The sequence below is a fragment of the Centropristis striata genome, chromosome 1 (genome assembly GCF_030273125.1).
Source record: "Centropristis striata isolate RG_2023a ecotype Rhode Island chromosome 1, C.striata_1.0, whole genome shotgun sequence".
NCBI lineage: Eukaryota > Metazoa > Chordata > Actinopteri > Perciformes > Serranidae > Centropristis > Centropristis striata.
In genome coordinates this window covers 36,857,026-36,875,274 of record NC_081517.1, presented here as the reverse complement: position 1 = coordinate 36,875,274, position 18,249 = coordinate 36,857,026, and the positions used below count along the sequence as shown (strand labels likewise).

The 18,249-nt window shown below is 39.1% G+C and overlaps 1 protein-coding gene across 1 annotated transcript; it reads right to left on the bottom strand.

Annotated features, from left to right (window-relative positions):
• Positions 1-5,874: 5,874 nt before the first annotated feature.
• LOC131977607 (polyunsaturated fatty acid lipoxygenase ALOX15B-like) lies at positions 5,875-17,840 on the bottom strand. Its single transcript, XM_059340996.1, has 17 exons — positions 17,441-17,840; positions 14,575-14,643; positions 14,448-14,482; positions 13,834-14,005; positions 12,132-12,336; positions 11,901-11,982; positions 11,542-11,664; positions 11,361-11,452; positions 9,752-9,918; positions 9,471-9,614; positions 9,114-9,317; positions 8,821-8,907; positions 8,535-8,704; positions 7,694-7,815; positions 7,209-7,309; positions 6,674-6,844; positions 5,875-6,443 (listed from the first exon to the last, which is right to left on the bottom strand). The coding sequence occupies exons 3-17, from the start codon at positions 14,462-14,464 to the stop codon at positions 6,264-6,266; spliced, it is 2,037 nt and encodes a 678-aa protein (XP_059196979.1). The 5' UTR covers positions 14,465-14,482; positions 14,575-14,643; positions 17,441-17,840; the 3' UTR covers positions 5,875-6,263.
• Between the last annotated feature and the right edge of the window lie 409 nt (positions 17,841-18,249).

Below are 18,249 nucleotides of genomic sequence, written 5' to 3'. Positions count from 1 at the left end.
ACCATGAAATAGGCTGTGGATTTGTTGTTCAGCCGATAGTATCATACATTATAATAGTAGTAGTAGTAGTAGTAGTAATAGTATATTTTTATATGATTTTTAAAAAATGCATATTGCGAAATTGGCAACATTCCTACTTCTTGCTGTAGTACGTCAGAGTTTCCCATTAATTACCTAGACTGTGGCGGACAGCCATAGTCTAATCTGTTTTGCCATATTCTCATGTGTTGCGCTCACTTTTTGCGTTGTGTTGCAGTATTTTTATTATAATTTTCTAACACTTCTATGTTGCACTGCACTAACATAGGTTCATCGGTCCAACACATTAATCCACATGGGGATTGTGATGCAGCAGGCACTCTGCATGTATTACTCACTTTCTTCCACCAGAGATCGCTGCTATACCAACACCAGGTAAGACCTGTGAAACACCTTCTGATTATAAGCTTACATAAGCCACCTTCTGCCAATAAGCTTAATAAACTTTGATAGGAAGATCATAACTAAAATTCTGAATAATAGACTGGTACAGATTTGACCAAGTTTAATTCATTACGACCAAGCCAGTTTTAGATAACATAGGGATCTAGAACTAATATCAGAACATGCCTCTCTATACATACATAAAATAGACTTAACATTAATGGCAGTTGATGCGGAGAAGGCATTAGATAGAATTTTTTTTTTTTTATAGAACTTTATTGTCTGTCACGAGTGACAGAAATTCATTTTTGACAGGCTCAAATAAAAAACACTAAGAAACAAACATTAAAAACACAAAAATGTGTACAATCATGCTAAAAAAGAGGAGGGGGGCTGTTAAAAGCAGCAGAGTGTTCATTTTTTTATTGTTCAGGGTGGTTATTGCAGAGGGGATGAAGGATTTTTTGTAGATGTTTTTCCTGGCCAGTGGAACCTTATAGTGTTTGCCTGATGGCAGCAGCTGGAAGCAGTGGTGGAGGGGGTGAGAAAAGTCTTCTGTGATCAGGGTGGCCTTCCTGATCACAGACCAGAATAGAATGATCCTACTTGTTTAAGGTATTAGAGGTATACAACTTTCCAGTTAGTTTTATAAATATGATTAGAAACCTGTATAGGGCTCCTAAAGCATATGCATACACAAACAGAATTCTATCGAAACCTTTCTCATTAACTTAAGGTACTGCCGCCTCTTTCACCATCATTGTTTGTATTGGCAATTGAACCCTTGGCTCAAAAAATTAGAGAGACAAAAGAAATAGCAGGTATTGAGACAAGAAACAGTTTAAACTAAGCTTATTTGTGGATGATCTATTACTTTATTTAAGCAATGCAATCACCTCAGTCCCACACGCAATGAAAATAATCACAATTTTTTCAGAGATCTTAGACTATAAAATGAACATGGCAAAAACAGAGCTGTTGGCCATTGACTCCTGCATAAAGGGGAAGTTTGCACAATTTCAGACACACACACACACACACACAAAAAAAATATATATATATATATATTGGAACTGATTAGTCATGATAAGACCCAGTTGTATAACTTCCACTTGTGAACTTTCTTCCACTTGTGAAAGACTTTAAAAATGATGTTAGGAAGTGGAAAGAGTTGAAGGTTAATTTAATAGAAGGAATAAATCTCCTTAAGATGATGTGGCTACCAAAGTTCTTATTTAAATTCCAAACTATTCCTATAAAACCTCCTAAAACATTCTTTAAAGAGGTAAATTCAATAATTTCTTCGTTCATTTTGTCAAATAACGCAAGTAGATTGAAAAGAAAACTTTTGTATTATCCAAGAGCAGAAGGGGGTATTAATCTCTAAAACATGGATAAAAGGAGGAATTCAGAAGTTGTCAGATGTTACAAATTACGACACTGTGGTACCTTTCAGCAAATTTAAAAGTAAACATAACCTAAAAGATACAGAATTGTTTAGGTATATGCAACTGAAAAACTGGATTACTCACAATTTGGATTTGGGAAAGAAAACCAGTCCTGAAATATCCAATATCTTAAGCAAAAGCGTCAAAAAGAGATTGGTTCTATGTACAATTTGCTAATAAATACGGAAAACAGCGATACATTATTAGAGAATATATACAATAGGTGGACTGAAGACTTAGGCGTTGATGTTAAAGAAAAATGGAAAGAATGCTCGTCACTAACATACAAATGAACCACTAATAAAAAAATCTGCACCTAATACAGTTTAAGGTAATGACAAGGTACTACTATACTAGAGACAAAATAAACAAGTTTGATAACACATCGTCAGATAAATGTTTAAAGTGCAACCAATGACGTGCTGTCAGGGGAGGCAAGGTGAGGCAGTGCCTCACCTTGCCACCAGGGGGTGTAAAAGGCTTAACCATGAGATGTTCAAAAAGAAAAAAGTAATAAAATAAAATAAGTTTTAATATTTGTCTTTTGGTCTATGCTTTCTATGTGATTTTGGTGTGGTTCCTGTATATTTTGATAATTTTCATCGTCAAAATCGCGGAAATTCCATGTTTTTTGATCAAAATAACAAGGCAGACGAGAAGAGAGGCAGCCACAGAGAAGAAGAAGAGTACTTTTTTAATCCCACAATGGGGAAATTCAACCTCTGCATTTAACCCATCCTTATTTTACACACAAGTGAACACAGCACATTACTGCGCCCGGGGAGCTGTGCAGGGGGGTTAGGCTCAAGGGCACTTCAGTCCTAGACCTGTCAGTACCGGGATTCGAACCAGTGACTCTCCAGTTACAAGCCCGATTCCTAACCTCTAGGCCACAGACTGCCCAGACTGACAGGTAGTGCCTCCACGGCTACACACAAAGTGTATTGAGCGTGTGCGTGCAAGGGAAAAGGCAGGCCACGAGGCAGCAAGTACCTCTGCCTGCAGGGCGATATATTGTGAACTTGCAGGTCAAAAGTTCATGACCTGCCAACGCCGGTTAAGAAGTAGAAAAAGAAAAACAACAGACAAAAACTGATACGCTTCCTGCAAACTGTGATGCTTTTTTGCCCTCAAAAAATGGAGGATTTAATTTCTAAAATAAGGAACTTTTCAAGACTGGACTTTCAATCAAAGCAAGAAGTCATTAATACTGGAAGACCAACGCCAGAGCTGCCAGATTTGATTCAAACGTGTGTGGTCCGAGGACAGAAAATAACACGTTCATTTCAAAAGGATTGGTATACTCGAAAAGACTGACTTTGTGGCTGTGCTACAAAAAAACATCTTTATTGCTTTCCCTGCCTTTTATTCTCAACGAGTGACTGTGTTTGGACCCAAATGGGATATACTGATCTGAAAAACCTGCCAAGAAGCCTCGAAAAACATGAAAGCTCATCTGCCCACAATCAAAGTCAGATTTCTTTAAAAACGTTTGGAATGGGCGTCCTGGTGGCTCACACCGCTAGAGCGCTTACCATGTATGCCGTGTGCTTGCTGCGGCGGAGCCGGGTTCTAATCCGACCTGAGCTCCCTTTGCCGCATGTCTTCCCCTCTATCACCCCCTTTCTATCTATCACTATCAATAAAGCAACAAAATGCCAAAAAAATAATCTTTAAAAAAAAAAAAAACGTTTGGAATATCACGTATTGATCTGGCTCTAAATGAACAACGGAGACTAAATATCAGCATCGACAATGCCAATGTAAAGGAAAATCGTGAGATATTAAAAGACCTGATAAACGCCACTTGCTTTTTGGGGAAACAGGAGCTTGCATTTCGTGGTAACGATGAGAGTGCAAGCTCCTCCAATCGTGGAAATTATGTGGAACTATTGCACTCTTATGCAGAGAAAGATGAACATTTAGCTAAACACCTGGAAACATCCACTGTGTTTACTGGCACATCAAACAGAATACAGAATGATTTGATAGAAGCAGTAGGTGATGTGATCAGAAATGACATTAAAAAAGAGATTCATGCAGCCAGATTTGTCGGAGTGGAGACAACGGATGTCACAAATAAAGCCCAAATATCTGTCATTTCACGTTACGTGACTATAAAGGAAGGTGGCAGTGATGTGAAGGAGGCGTTTTTGGGATTTGATGATGTGAGGGATGATAGACGTGCCACTGCTATAGCTGAGTATGTTTTTGGAGTTTTGGACAAGTATGACTGTGTCACAAAGCTGGTAGCTCAGACGTATGACGCCGCCTCGGTGATGGCATCAGAGCTTAACGGGGTGCAGGCTAAGATTAAAGACAGGATCCCAGAGGCTTTGTTCACCCACTGTTATGCACATAAATTGAACCTTGTGCTCTCACATTCTGCAAAGTGCATTCCAGAGTGTAGAATATTTTTTTAAAACAGTAAAGAGAATAGCGTCATTTTTCAGCAAGTCAACAAAACGCACTCACTTAATGGATGAAGTTGTAAAGTGGCGTTTACCAAGAGCAGCGGCCACGAGATGGAGCTCAAATTCAAGGCTGGTGCAGTCAATAAGCATGTACCAAAGTGATCCGCGTGAGTTATTCCGTATCATTATCGAAGATCCTGACAATTGGGATAACGACACCCAAATGATGGCCGTTGGATATGATAAGTGGTTATCTAAAACATCAACATGCTTTTTGATCATGACTTATGAGGACATTTTCTGTCATACTGATTCCCTCTTTAGAACACTGCAGAACAAAACAATGGCCCAGAGGGGATTTAGAAACTTCAACAAGGTATCTGAAGAGAGGAGTATGTGACACCATTGAGTATTAGTCTAATCATAAAAACATATGATTTCAGGAATAAAATGAAATTATATAATATAAATAAAAAAACATAGAGATATATGTATGATATTGACTGATATGCAAATTAGATTAGATTCAATTCATTGTCATCATCACAGTGAAATGCTGAATATCAGAATGCAAAGTAGCCGTATAATATATCATATGAGAATGTTATGTCATGGTTATCAAAACAGCATTCCCTCTCATGTGATAATGCTTTATTAACATTAATGATGTGCACTTTAACAACTAGGCTTACAACTATAATATATAAAGGGTTGACTATAGTGACTATTACCAGCAGGGCAAATGTTAGCTAACGAGAAGGCAATAAACATGTAAACACCTGCTTAAAAGATCTAATATTTACAAATGTCCCAGAGGAATGTAAGGTGGGAGTACTGTAATTACCTACATTATTATTATTTTCCATAACAACTTAGCCCCCTCCACAGCATTAACTGACGTTAAAACAGTTAACGCTAACTATTTATTGATTAGCAATTAGCGAATCATGTAGCTTAATGTTAAAAAGCCAGGTTACTATCACGTTCTGTAACAGACAAATTATTTTATGTAACGTTGCCTCTGTCTTTGTCTCGTTTCTCCTCCTCTTGTCTTTTTTTCTTCTCTGGACACTGGACAGTTTGGGCCGTTTTGAAATCTTGTGTTGATGTTTTCATATGGTGACGTCCAAAAACAATCATGGAGGGCACGTGCTAATGAGCATGTAGGAAAGGGAGGGGGCGCACCGCGAAAGGGGGGAGGGTGGTAACATTACAAACATATTATATTATTCTATTAAATAGGCATTACTTTGCATTTATATTAATGTGGGATTATTTTTGTATTAAGAAACAATAGTAGGCTACCAACGAGTTATAAAAGATAGTGAAAGCCTATGCCACGGGCCGGCTCTGAGCTATCCTACTGCTTTTGCAGAACCACGTTAGTCTAACTTTTTTTTATTTTTTTTATTTTTTTAGAATATATACTGTATTTGGCCTGTACTAACTTGTTTAGTGGGAGCCAGCAACTGTAAACAAAAAAATACTTCTTCAGAAAATGATAGTTTGTTATTATACTAACAATTATTAGGGAATAATGGCAACAATGATCTCATTTTGTTCATGAAAGATGGCGTAAGAAACTTATCATTGCAGGAGCTTCATATTTTGTATTTTACATCTGAAAATGTGAGGGAAAATCTTCTTTTTAAAAGAGGAAAAACAACCAATATAGATGTTTTAAAGTTCTTTGTTACATGTGGCACAGGAAAACACACCTCAGAGATTAAAGTGCAGATACAGTTCAGGGAGATTTAATCTTCATTTTTAGTAACTTCTTTTAACATGCACATGGACATTACACAACATATCCTATAGTGAATTTAGCAAACCAAATGTCCCTACAATTATATTTTACATATTTCAGAACAATAAATCATAAGGCACAGTTTACATCTAATCTTGCATTAATTTAGTTTTGATGGTTATTATGAAGCTGATTTTGGCCGAAAGCTGAGGAGGTCACGCCTTCTCATGTTCAAATGGCCACACTGTTATCAACCTCTGCTTGAGTCAGGTATGTGTATGGGATCTCCAGACTTTTGTTTCTGGCTTTGATGACTGCACTTAACACTTCAAGCTCTGCTTGAAAAACCTTGATCAGCTTGCGGGGAACCTCCTCACTGAAATGTCTCATTGGGTAATGGCCAAGAGGGACCTAAGGAGAACAATGGCATATTTTAAAGTCAGTTTTTCCACTAACTTTGTTAACAAATCTTTTAGAAACATGAATTTTTGGCAAAATATTGGACAGCTGAAGTAAGTTAACAGGATTTCAGTGGCTTGAAGAGGACATTTTTGTTCTAATGACAAATGTACCTACTTAACATCACTTGAATATGAATGTGATTTATTTAAATATGTTTTCATGATGTTTTGGATACTTACGAAGTCAGAGTACTGCTGGCTGAGTAGCCACAAGACGGCCATTCCGTTAGCTGTTGCGCCCTTGTTAGGCAATGTCTGCAGCATTGTGGCCTTACTTGTTGTCCCCTTTGTGGTTGGTGGAGGATGCTGCAGGGAGACGGGACTGTTGGGCATCCAGCCACTGTAGTCGAACTGCAATGAAGGAATGATTGACAGATGAGTGATTGATACTTATTAAAGCCATGTCAGTCTGTGGGTCAGTCTGTCCACTAAAATCCACACTGAAATATTTTAACGGTTATTAAATGTTATGTTAAAAGTTAATTGGTTTATATGTGCAGGAGTTCTGGTGGGAAGGTATTGTGGCTTCGAGCTGAATCAAAAAAGACACAAGGAAAACTTGTTAAGAGACAAAAGAATGTGGTTCTCTCATGCACTGCAAAATATGTATGTTAGTGTCATCATTGTGAGTGTGTTAGCATTTGTTGCATTGAGCTCAAATCATCACTGTGCCTAATTGCATATTTCACAAAAACAGCTAAATTAAAGGCCTCACCTGTCCACCGTTCACAGCTGAGTGCTGTGCTGAGCCAGTGAAGATCACCATGGTGACAAACTTGACCATCTCAGCCACAGTGGTAAAACTCTGAGGAATTCCTGAGAATCAGAGGGAATAAACTGCATTCATTTAAGATGTCCAGGTCAATGTTTTTCAATTGTGTTTATGCCATTCACAATAAAAAAAATCTCATGGCACACCACCATCCTAAATACAAAAAAAAGGAAACATGGTAGCCTGATAAAGTACTTGTTATTATAAGGACTTTTACAATCAGATTCACAAATAAAAGCTTGCAGCCTCTGATACCACCATTAATTGCTGAATCATTCCTTTTTTTAGAAAGTTAGAATTTATAATTTGTTATGATCCATCGGATATATTCTCCTTGTGTCTTTGGCTAAACTGGCTAAAGTTATGGTAGTTATAATGTGCTATGTAACCCTGGAGTCAGAATCTTCTTTCAAACACTGTTGGCCCACCTGTGCTTGCTTGGGAAAGGAAACCATGTTCATAGATATCAGCAATCCACTTCTGCAGTTCAGAGTCTTTCAGGACCTCGTCGTCACTCTTGTAATAGAAGCCGAGCACTCTCTGCACAAACCTTTGAGAAATATAAATGAGTTAATGTGAAACACATCATGAGTTGAACTACACATTTTGGGCGGCAGTGAGACACTTATTCACAAGATTAAATAGTCATCTCTTTAGTAGGAGTATTATTATATTATATTAGTATATATCAGTTTATATTGTAGACTTTGATGCAATATTGAACAAAGTGGATCATACTACTTTAAAGAAATAGTTGGGTATTTTTAGAAACTGGTCGGCTTCTGTTGTGTGTCTGATGGGAAGATTGGCACACTTTTGCTTTGGGGGCAGGTGACTCGGTTGGTAGAGCGGGTCGTCCATTGATTGGAAGGTTGGTGGTTCGATCCCTGACCATGGCAGCCTAAATGTCGAAGTATCCTTGAGCAAGATACTGAACCCCCAATTGCTCCCAATGCTGCGTTCATCGGTGTGTGAATGAATTCCCAATTGTGGCAGGTGACACCGTTTAGGGTAGCCTCTGCCACCAGTATGAACGTGTGTGTGAATGGGTGAATGAGCGCAGTCTGTAGTGTAAAGCGCTTTGAGTGGTTGCAAAGTGATTAGAAAAGCGCTATATAAGTGCAGGTCCATTTACCATTTACCATCACTTTGTGGTAATATACCAGCACCTCTAAAACATGCCCATTTGTAAATTGTATCTCTTTTGTTTAAATGATACGAAACAAAAGAGGGCTTTTTCCCCTGTCAATATCATGACACCTTAACTACCTGTGGATGATGTCCCAAAGCTTGAGTCCATCATCTCTGTAGTAGAAGTTCGGCACATCCTCCAGCCCACGCTCAGCAATGTCTTCTGGTATGCAGAGAGAGCTGTAGGTCATTGAGGACAGAGACCTCTTCAGGAGTGTGGTCACCCCCTCTCCACCAGTAGCTGTATACTAGGAAACAGTCAAATATACAGGCAATTAAAGTAAATAAAAATATTGTACATGATATTGAGGAAAAAAAACATTGTTTAGGGAACGGACTACTGATCATGTTGGTCTTTTCGTACCTTTTTGAAAAATCCATTCTCAGATATTAGCAGAGCTCGAGCCAGGTTGTTGATCACTGCAGTGCCGCTAGTGTGAGGTATGAGGAGCTGAGGAAACAAGGGAACTCTATTAATAACATGTTAATAGAGTCAGAAATCTTGATATGTCTACACCATTTAGCAGTGTGAAATACTTAAATACACACTAAAATATGATTCATTAACTTTGGAAGATACGAGTACACAAGAAGATACAAATCAGCAACTTGAAGAAACTAAAACTCCAGTAAGTTCAGTGTTCTCCCTTCAGTTACCTTGTACAGTGGGTGCACCATGGGCAGGTTGCGCAGCAGCGATACTGCAAACACCTCAGCCAGCAGATGAGTGCGCAGCAGGTGAACGTTGAGCTCATGCTCGTTGAAATCTGCACTTCTCACAAAAATCTTGGCCAGCAGCCAGTCGTACTCAGAATCAGTGGGGAAGAAGATGGGATTGTCATCTGCTGGAGTCTGCTTCAGCTGCAGGAGAAGGAAGAGGGATGTGGTTCATTTGATTCATTAGATCCATTACCAGTACTGGGCCCTGTACTACAAGGCAGAATTTAAGGTTAGCGAGGTAGCTTCAGGGTTAAGTAAACATGTGACACGTCTATTGGCTCTGCTTGATCGTACCTGAATAGCAATTGGCATCAGCTTATCATCAGGTGTTTTGTGGAGCAGGACAAGAGGAGCCATCAAGTACTGCCTCTTCCCATCGACGTTGTTTACTTCTAGTCCATCCAAACGCTTGTAGTCACACAGGAACATGTTGCCTTTCTGTTTCAGTGAATTAGAACTAAGAAAGTTATTTCAATCCCATGTATATACTCAGTGAACTTCTATGTGCAACATGTTAATTTAACATGGAGGAAAACATGATTAATACTAAGATCAATTAAGGTCAAGGCAATTACCTTCATTTCATCTGCCAAGCTACACTGTCCACCGGGGAAGACCATGTTGTCAGTGACAGGGAAGTTATCTGGCAGAGCTGAACAGCGTCGGATCAATATGGGGTTGATACCATTCAAGTACTGGTAGCCAAAAAAACTGTCCTCTTTCCAATGACGCTGGACATAGGCTGAAAATAGAACAGAGTATAAAATCTCAGGCCCTGTACTTTTCTGGCATTAACATGGATCTTGTGTGACATGATGACTAGTGGACAGCTTTCAGTACAAGTGTTGAATGTAGCTAAGATGCACTGAGATCTGATTGCCAATCCACATTCTTTGAGCAGTTTGCATGCTTGATGTGAATCTATAGCTGGTTGGAGACCTTACAGATGGGGACCCATGCAGTTGACTACTTTGTTTAAAGTATTTATAGTTTGTATCTTGTGTTTTTTTCGCCTGTGAACCGACTTGGCTTTGTGATACAACTATGTCATGGCAGGTGTATAGCTCAAGACCCAAGGCAGCGCAGTTTCGAGTGGGAAGTAGTTTGGAAAAGTGAAAAACTGAAAGCAGCAGTAGCCCAGTCTCACTTGGCATGTTTTCAATGTTCTTCTTTTAAATTCTATTTAAAGAATGATAAACAAATGGGAGCAAATTATTCTTAAATTAAGTGCTTTCAATTACCTTGGATATCTATACACAAAACCACATAACAGTATTATTCTTAGCATCACTGTGCCTAAGTGCGGTGGGAGGTATAGGTCCAGGGCTCATATGTCCAGGTGGCCAAGTCCTGTTTGCCAACAATCTAACAATTCATACATGTGGTATGTCAAGTGATCATTGAGTTAATATGCTTTGACCCTGATTATTGCTGCTTGCAGCTATATTAAATCCTGTTCGGATTGTATTAGCTTTAATTATTTGTTTTTATTGTAATTAACTTTTTAACTTTGTGTTAATAGGTGCTTAATAAATAAATGTTTGTACTGATACAACTGTCATGGGCTCTGGTGCAGCATGCCACGCCCCCTCATTAGAGGAGATCTGCTGCACCTGCAGAGCTCAAGCTGGAGCTCATTCAGGGCTCATCAAGCTCCAGCATTTAAGCCCCACCAACCCAGCACAAGTTGCTAGATTGTCTCTTGTGTCATGCAGAACTTTCCAGCGATTTCTCTTGGTTTGATTCCCCGGTTCCGATCCTGTCTGTTCCTGACTCCGTCTCCTCGTCTCTGCCCTTTTAAACCTGCCTGCCTTCTGTCCCCGACTCTGATTCCAGCCTGTGTGTTTCCTGGTTGGATTTTCACTGTTCCTTTGTTGGTGTCTGCTGCTCTTGCTACTCAGAAGAGGATTACTCGCCTGTCGCCTTCCCTTCTTCAGAGCTGTGCTCAGGACTGTGGTATTTCGGTGTCATTCAGAGACTCTAGATTAAAGACTGTGTTCGAATTTATTGTTTCCTGTGTTTTCTGTTGTTTGTGGAACAATAAAAGAAACCTCGCTCTCAATCTTGGTTGTACTGCATTTGGATCCTGCCTGATTCATGACAACAGTAACAACAACCACATATAGTATTATTATTATTCATACAGTATCAAGTATTCCATTAAACTACATTGATGGTGGGTACCTGATATGTCAGTCTGTCTGGTGAACACCAGAATTGTATCAGACCAGTTCTCCTTAGAATTAGTCAGTCCCATCAAATTCAGCATACGTAGCCTAGAAAATAATGAACTTTGTTATGATTTCTGAAATATTGACATTCACGTAAATGGGTAGCTAGGTTTAACAGAATTTGAGGACTTTACCCTGACTCTCGACTGAAGAATAACTCTATGTTCTTGATTTTGGAGAATTTGACCTCAGAAGGCAGCTTATCAAGGTCCTCTGCCTCCAGGCAGTGGGGTATCCCCTCTGCATACACACGCCAGCTGGGAAAATAGTGAAGAGCAGTCGAAGAACATTACACATACAGTCTCCTAGTGTATGTGTTTTAATTTAGAGTATGCAAGAATAATATACTCGACAGGTATTCAATATTGCAAAGTATGTAAAAGTATAATTCAGGTGTAACATTGTCATGAGCTGTTAATATAATTAAATGTTCAAACAAAAGAGGAGGAGGTTTGGATGCATGTTAAAATATGTAGAAGCTGTGAGCTCTCACCGATAGTCTCTCTCTCGCTGGCACAGCTCCTGCTCCCGACTGTACAGGCCAAGATGATGGCTCTCTTCAAAGACTCTCAGAGCTTAAAGAAAAAAACACACCAAGTTTGAAAATGTTGATGTATACACTATGCTGGCATGGATTTACATTAACCTCCTCATAGTCAGAACTCGTCTTTCTTTTATGTCTGTGGTCAGTATACAAGATGTACAGGAGCTAATTTACACGAACCTGTTCCCTCTCTGAAGCGGTGCACCTCGCTGCCAGAGATCCAGTTATAGATGGGAAAGTTGTAGGTGTCTCCCTCAGGGGATTTCACTTCTATCTTGGCATGGAACCAAGAGTCTGGTGACCATGGGCGTTCTATTTTTTTCTGTAGCTCTATCAGGAACAGTTTTCCAATGGAGGAATGGCAGGACACCTTAAATTCACCCTGCTGGAGTAATGACAGAAACAGTTTGATTTTATAAGAGATGATGGAAAAAGTGTATTTGATAATGAAGAATTGATAATTAACAATATGATCAATAAACAACAATTAGCATACAATTATTGAATGTAGACAAGCGGACAAAATAAAAATTTGTGCAATATGAGAATCTTCGTGGAGATTTTAGTTGCTTTAGTCACCTTTGTGGTCGTTGGTTGAAGAGGTGCAAAGCAGAAAATACATCAGCATTTTTAAATTGATATTTAATGTGCCTGTAGCCTCATACCTGCAAATTTGAGGAGTCTTGTTATGTATTTAAACATAGAAAGGGCTACGCAGGGGCGGAGCTAGCTTTCGTCACAGTGGAGCAGAGCTTTCTTGTGGGGCCCTTGAGATTACTCTATAGAGAGCAAACAAAATGACATTTTTTTGCAGGCCAGCCCTGAAGTTAGTATGGGATCACTTGAGAAATCGCTTATGTGTGGGATTTTTGCATTGGATTTTGGATCATTGAAGAAAATAAGCTTTGTGGCAAACACACATTTCTGATGCTTACGTGTTTTGTTCAGCAGGATAATCTTCACAAATGAACACCACTTTTATTATGTTTGAAGCGTTAATGTTTTTAAGGACAGAATTACCCAGCAGGGCTCTTGACTCACATATTTTATGTCGTACAACAAAATGCAAACATCTCTTAAGCTTGTGTTAACTACAGACCTTATTTCCGGAATCTATTCAGAAACCCATTCTAAATCCTTATTGAGTTTGAAAGGTTAGACCCCAAGGCACTAAATTCTAACTGTTTAAGAACTCATTCCTGTGGCGCCCTATTGGCTAGGTGGGAAGATGCGCCACTTTTTAAATGATGCTTATGGGGCATTTACATTGGAGAATCTGCTTGGGAAAATATCATGGAAAGTGAACAAGCTTCTATTTAATTACTTGAGAGAAACTGGATTAGTAGAGATAGGGATATAAATTTTGTAGTTTATTCTTTTTTTCTTTTCTTTTTTTCTCTGCTAATCTACTGCTACACACTCCAGTCCAGTAGCTGGCAGTAATGCAGCTATACGCTGGTTTGCTACCCGCCGAAAAAAACAAAGAAGAGGGTTTATGGGGGCATCAAAATCTAATTTCCTCATGAAAAGGAAAGCTATGTGTGTTAAGTTAGATTGAAAGTAATACAAACAGCCTGGAGTGGAACAGAACAGGTCTTACATTTATTATTTAAATTACTTAGTTACGCTGTCAAGTAATTCCCATGATGCATTGCAGCGAAGAGAATAACCTGGAGTAACATTTGCTGTTAAATTTGCCATTTAACTGAAATACAAATGTGTAACTCTGCGATTTATGGTGTTTTAAATGTATTCGATCTGAACATGGTGCTTTTACTTTTTGTAATTGTCATTCCTGTCCTATACAATTTTAACCACAAGAGAGGTGCCTGTTAGGTTTCATGAATTCATTTGAATGGAAGGCTGCTGAATTCATACTCACGCGGTGCTGTCCCCACTTCCAACCAAATACCACACAGAGTGGTAAAGGTAAAGGCCTAAACCTGACCAATGTGCGTGCACTCTCCCCATCTGTGCCCACCAGCTTAATGAAGATACTGATTAAAGAGCCATCATCGAGATCACCAATGAATACTGTTGCTTCATAAGTCACACTGAAAAGCAGAAGAATGAACTTAATGAACATGGTTGCAAAAACCTTTGTTGTGTAAAATACAGGCACCTGTAGAGTTAAAACTGTTATTATGATTTATAATCACTCTTTGTTTCAGGTATCTTTCAGTTATATCATCCCATGTATCAGTTGTCTTTGAGTAATTATAATTTTGTGTAAAACCTTCACAAAACCACATTATGTTTCAGTTATCTTTAATTAATAATTATATACTGAATATAAATGTGTGTGAATAAGAGTTCAGTAGGCTACAGGGCCTGTGAAGCATATTAACCTTTCTGAAGTGTGTGTGTGTGTGTGTGTGTGTGTGTGTGTGTGTGTGTGTGTGTGTGTGTGTGTGTGTGTGTGTGTGAGAATGTCATATAGGCCAGTCAGCACAAATGCAGGACTAATGGTTACATCTGCTGCTTACTAAGACTGACCTTGGTAAGTTATCCATCAAATAAGCCAGCTGTACCTGTGGACACAACAAGACAATCATTTGCTTTGAAGAGTATTGTGTGTATTATGACTTAATATATATGTATAATACCATATAATATCACATACATACAGTTTTGTGAGAGTGTCCAGTCAGTAGAAATAGCTAGCTGTGGTGTTGACATACGGTTACTGCACCTGCAAAGCCACAGAGAGATGAAGTAAATGGTGATGTCTTAAGGAAGTGTTAGCTCATCATACAAGATGCACCAGGTTTTCCACCATCACAGTCAATTCAAAATATTAATTCTGATCACATTCTAAAACAATAACAGAAAAGTTCACCTACACACAGGGGTTAGAGTGAGATACGTTCTGGTCATATGCCATACTGACACAAATCCCAGTGGGCAGGTGGACTGTTAAAAATCCATAAAATTTTTCCCTGCCTGCCTCTTTTATGGCCCTCAGGGGATTTCATTAGGGGAACCCAAAAATATATTTAAAAAATATATTATTATAGGAAAGAGACTTGAGATCCATTATCCAACATAGATTAGACTACATAACAGAGTATTGACAAAAAAACAAACAAATACTAAACAAAAAGTGCAACATACGTTTGGGTTTTTCTGCAGGGGGGAGGGGGGAGGGTTATGGCTACAAAGGGGTATGCTCGTCTCAAACGCGGAGAAGAAACCAACTGACCCAAACACAGAGGGGCAATAGTTTGAAAGCTGTAAAACTCGTTGTCCAAGAAGATGTTGACATGACATGTCGACTCATGAACACACAGCAGCTGAATTGTATTGTATCATCCAGTTTACCAGTACTGTTCAGGAAACACTGGACCTGAACAGAACACTGAGGAGGGCAGAGCAACATTTTACAACAACTGCAAGTGTTGTGACTGGGACTACATTAATGGACACTCAAAAGCGCACAAGGACAAATTTGACCATATGGGTTATTGGCTGGATCGCTTCTCATCACGATGATGGTGACATTTGTAAGTGGGGCTTGTGGATGAACTGTACACTGAAACAAGATCCACTGACGGTGACAGAATGGCACTCACACGCATCACCAATATTGCTGCCAAAATAATCGGACTCCCAACACCCAGTCTCACAGAACTGAATAACAGGGCCATCTCAAGCATTGCAACCACAATAGAACAGGACCTCACCCCACTGCCTTCCGGTCGGAGGTACAGAACATAAGGTGTAAAAGGGGTTGCCTTGGAAAAAGCCTGATCCCTGCAGCCATTGCTGCTCTAAACAAAAGAGCGCTATGAATGTTTATTTGCCATGTAATGTTTCTATGTCATGTGCTGCGTGATGCTAATATTGAGCATCTGTGTTATCTGTTGAATGTACAGTGATGTGAAAATGAATTTCCCCTTGGGGACAATAAATCTAATCTAATCTAATCACAGTGAGCCAAATATAACAGACAAGTCACATAAAAGCCAAGCAGATATTTAGCAACCTTCAGGCATCAACATGCAAGACAAAACCCACAAGTCCTGGGGCTAGCCCTGAATGAATATGACACACACACAAAAAAGTTGATGGGTCTTCCCAATACACAGGGCTATTGTGTCTCACATGGCCACACCTTGCTTTTGAAACTTGCACTTGCCAATGCTGTGGTAGAAAACACCAGTTTTATGGCATGTACATACTTACCCCCCTTCCTAGAAAAGGCAACATTTGTCTTCTTTGCTGCAGACAACACAGATGTTGTTGATTGACAAATGCACCACTCATGGAACAATTGTGGCAGTACAAATGTTGTCAGTCATGCCATACCATGTACAGATGATGCATTGTGACAAGCCAAAACCACAAACAATAAAAAAGACTAAAAAGTTTGCAGTCAACATGGATGGCAAGTATCCAGGCATAAGACTAGAGAGAACTCCAGCAAAATCCCATGTTGGGCAGGCTACAACTCATTCTGAAAGTAGCACATGAATGGTCGACACTTCTCACCATTATTATGCAGACTAGTTATCTGAGGCATCTTGCAAGTTGGTGAAGAACATCCTACTGTCATCTCATTTCACCTGGCCTTCTATAAGAAGGTTGTGCAGTTGTTGGATGCCAAGCCTGACTTTAAGCACACAGAGCTCTTGAAGCCTGAAGCTGATGTCTCCCCAGGCCCACATCTAGTCATATCTAGCTCTGTATGACCTGGTACTGGAGGATTTCTTTAGAGTGGACACACAACATAAAGAAGCTTGCGTGCAGGCAACAAAACAAGTAGAAGCAGCTTTTTACTGTCTTTTTACTGACTCTATTTTATAGGTGACTCAGGTCGGACATTGGTTGGGCTGTAGGTAATGCAATGATGGATGTCTTCCTGTGTCAATCGGTGTCAATCAAAACGCAGAGTAGCCATCTAATGAGTTTGAGGATTTTATTTTGTAGACGGGTTACACAGCACAGCGTAGCAATCCAGAGTACACAGGTGACTATGGGGTTTTAGTATGTGTGTGTGGTTTAAATAAATTGGGAAAACAACGACACATTAGTACATATTAATATGCAAAGAAAGCACCTTAGTTACACCTAATAATACTGATTCTAAATCAAGGCTTATATTCCTCCAACATGGCTTATGCAACAGCACCCTCTAGTGGTGGAACAAATTACAACATGGATTACATAACCACACATGTGATTACAGCTAATTACGGAGTCGCGGCGGCCGACATACCGCCACAAATGTCACCAAACACGGTTAAAGGTATCTGCAAACGCTGTTTAAAACTACAGGAAAGACTAACACGAGATGAACGAATGCAAACAGGATATAACGCACTCGGCGGCACCAGTTACAACGCCTGAGTGAACAGGCCACAAACTAAAGTGTAATCATTATTACGGACATTACAAATGCAGTGACTACACTCCCTATATAAGTCATTATACACTTCTACAACAAGGCAAACCAACAGTAAGCATTTATATGAACAAGTAGAACTTACATTTCAGCAATGACGCACACATTACGCATGGAAGTCCTCCGGTCCACTCTGCCTCACTGTCGACCACAGACACTCACCAAAAATAAAACTTATGAGTTGTGCATGCACGGCCTTTTAATAGACTCGGATCACTGGCTCTCGGACTGTAAATAAAACTTCTTTAAAAAAAAAAAAGTAATTTCGTTCATTTTTAACTAGTAACTCTCATCCCACAGCCCTCTGTATCTATGCAGTCAGATAATGCAGAAAATCAGACTGCAAAACTCTATTTTTATTTTATTTGGAAGGTTTTTCTCTCACTAAACAACTGAATGAAGTTTGTAGTGCTCTCTGGACATTTGCCCACTGTCTCTTATGGAACTCTAATGGACCTCCTTTAAAATCAGGTAGCATACATTAAAACTTCTCTATATTAATAATCAGTCCAACCACTGATGCAGTTTAGAGATGAAAATAAGAGAGAAGAAGGCGAAAGAGACAACAAGGACAATGTAGGCAACGACGTGTGGATACATGCATAGGTTAAGTAGTATCACTGTGTAAAAATAACTGTAAATCGCCTGTTTGGAGGGGGAGAAAAAAGTAGGCGTAAATGAAGAAAAACTACAGTGTTGCTTTAAGAGTTTTTTTTGTGTGTGTGTTATTCCTTGACAGTAAGAAGTTTTTTCAGTTATATATCATTTATTATAAGAGATAAACAAGATTTTATTTATTGTGAACTGTATATTAATATAATTTAAGTTGTGTTCATGCAATGGATCATTTGTTAATTAATAAAATCCAGTCATTTATTCTGGAAAAGTAAGAGT

Bases quoted from the DNA above. Each gene is read 5' to 3' on its own strand.
- LOC131977607 (XM_059340996.1), bottom strand. The intron at 11,983-12,131 runs GTTCGTGTAAAT...TTTTTCTTTAAG, and splicing joins CCGCTTCAGAGAGGGAACAG to CTCTGAGAGTCTTTGAAGAG. The intron at 11,453-11,541 runs GTAAAGTCCTCA...ATTATTTTCTAG, and splicing joins TTCTTCAGTCGAGAGTCAGG to GCTACGTATGCTGAATTTGA.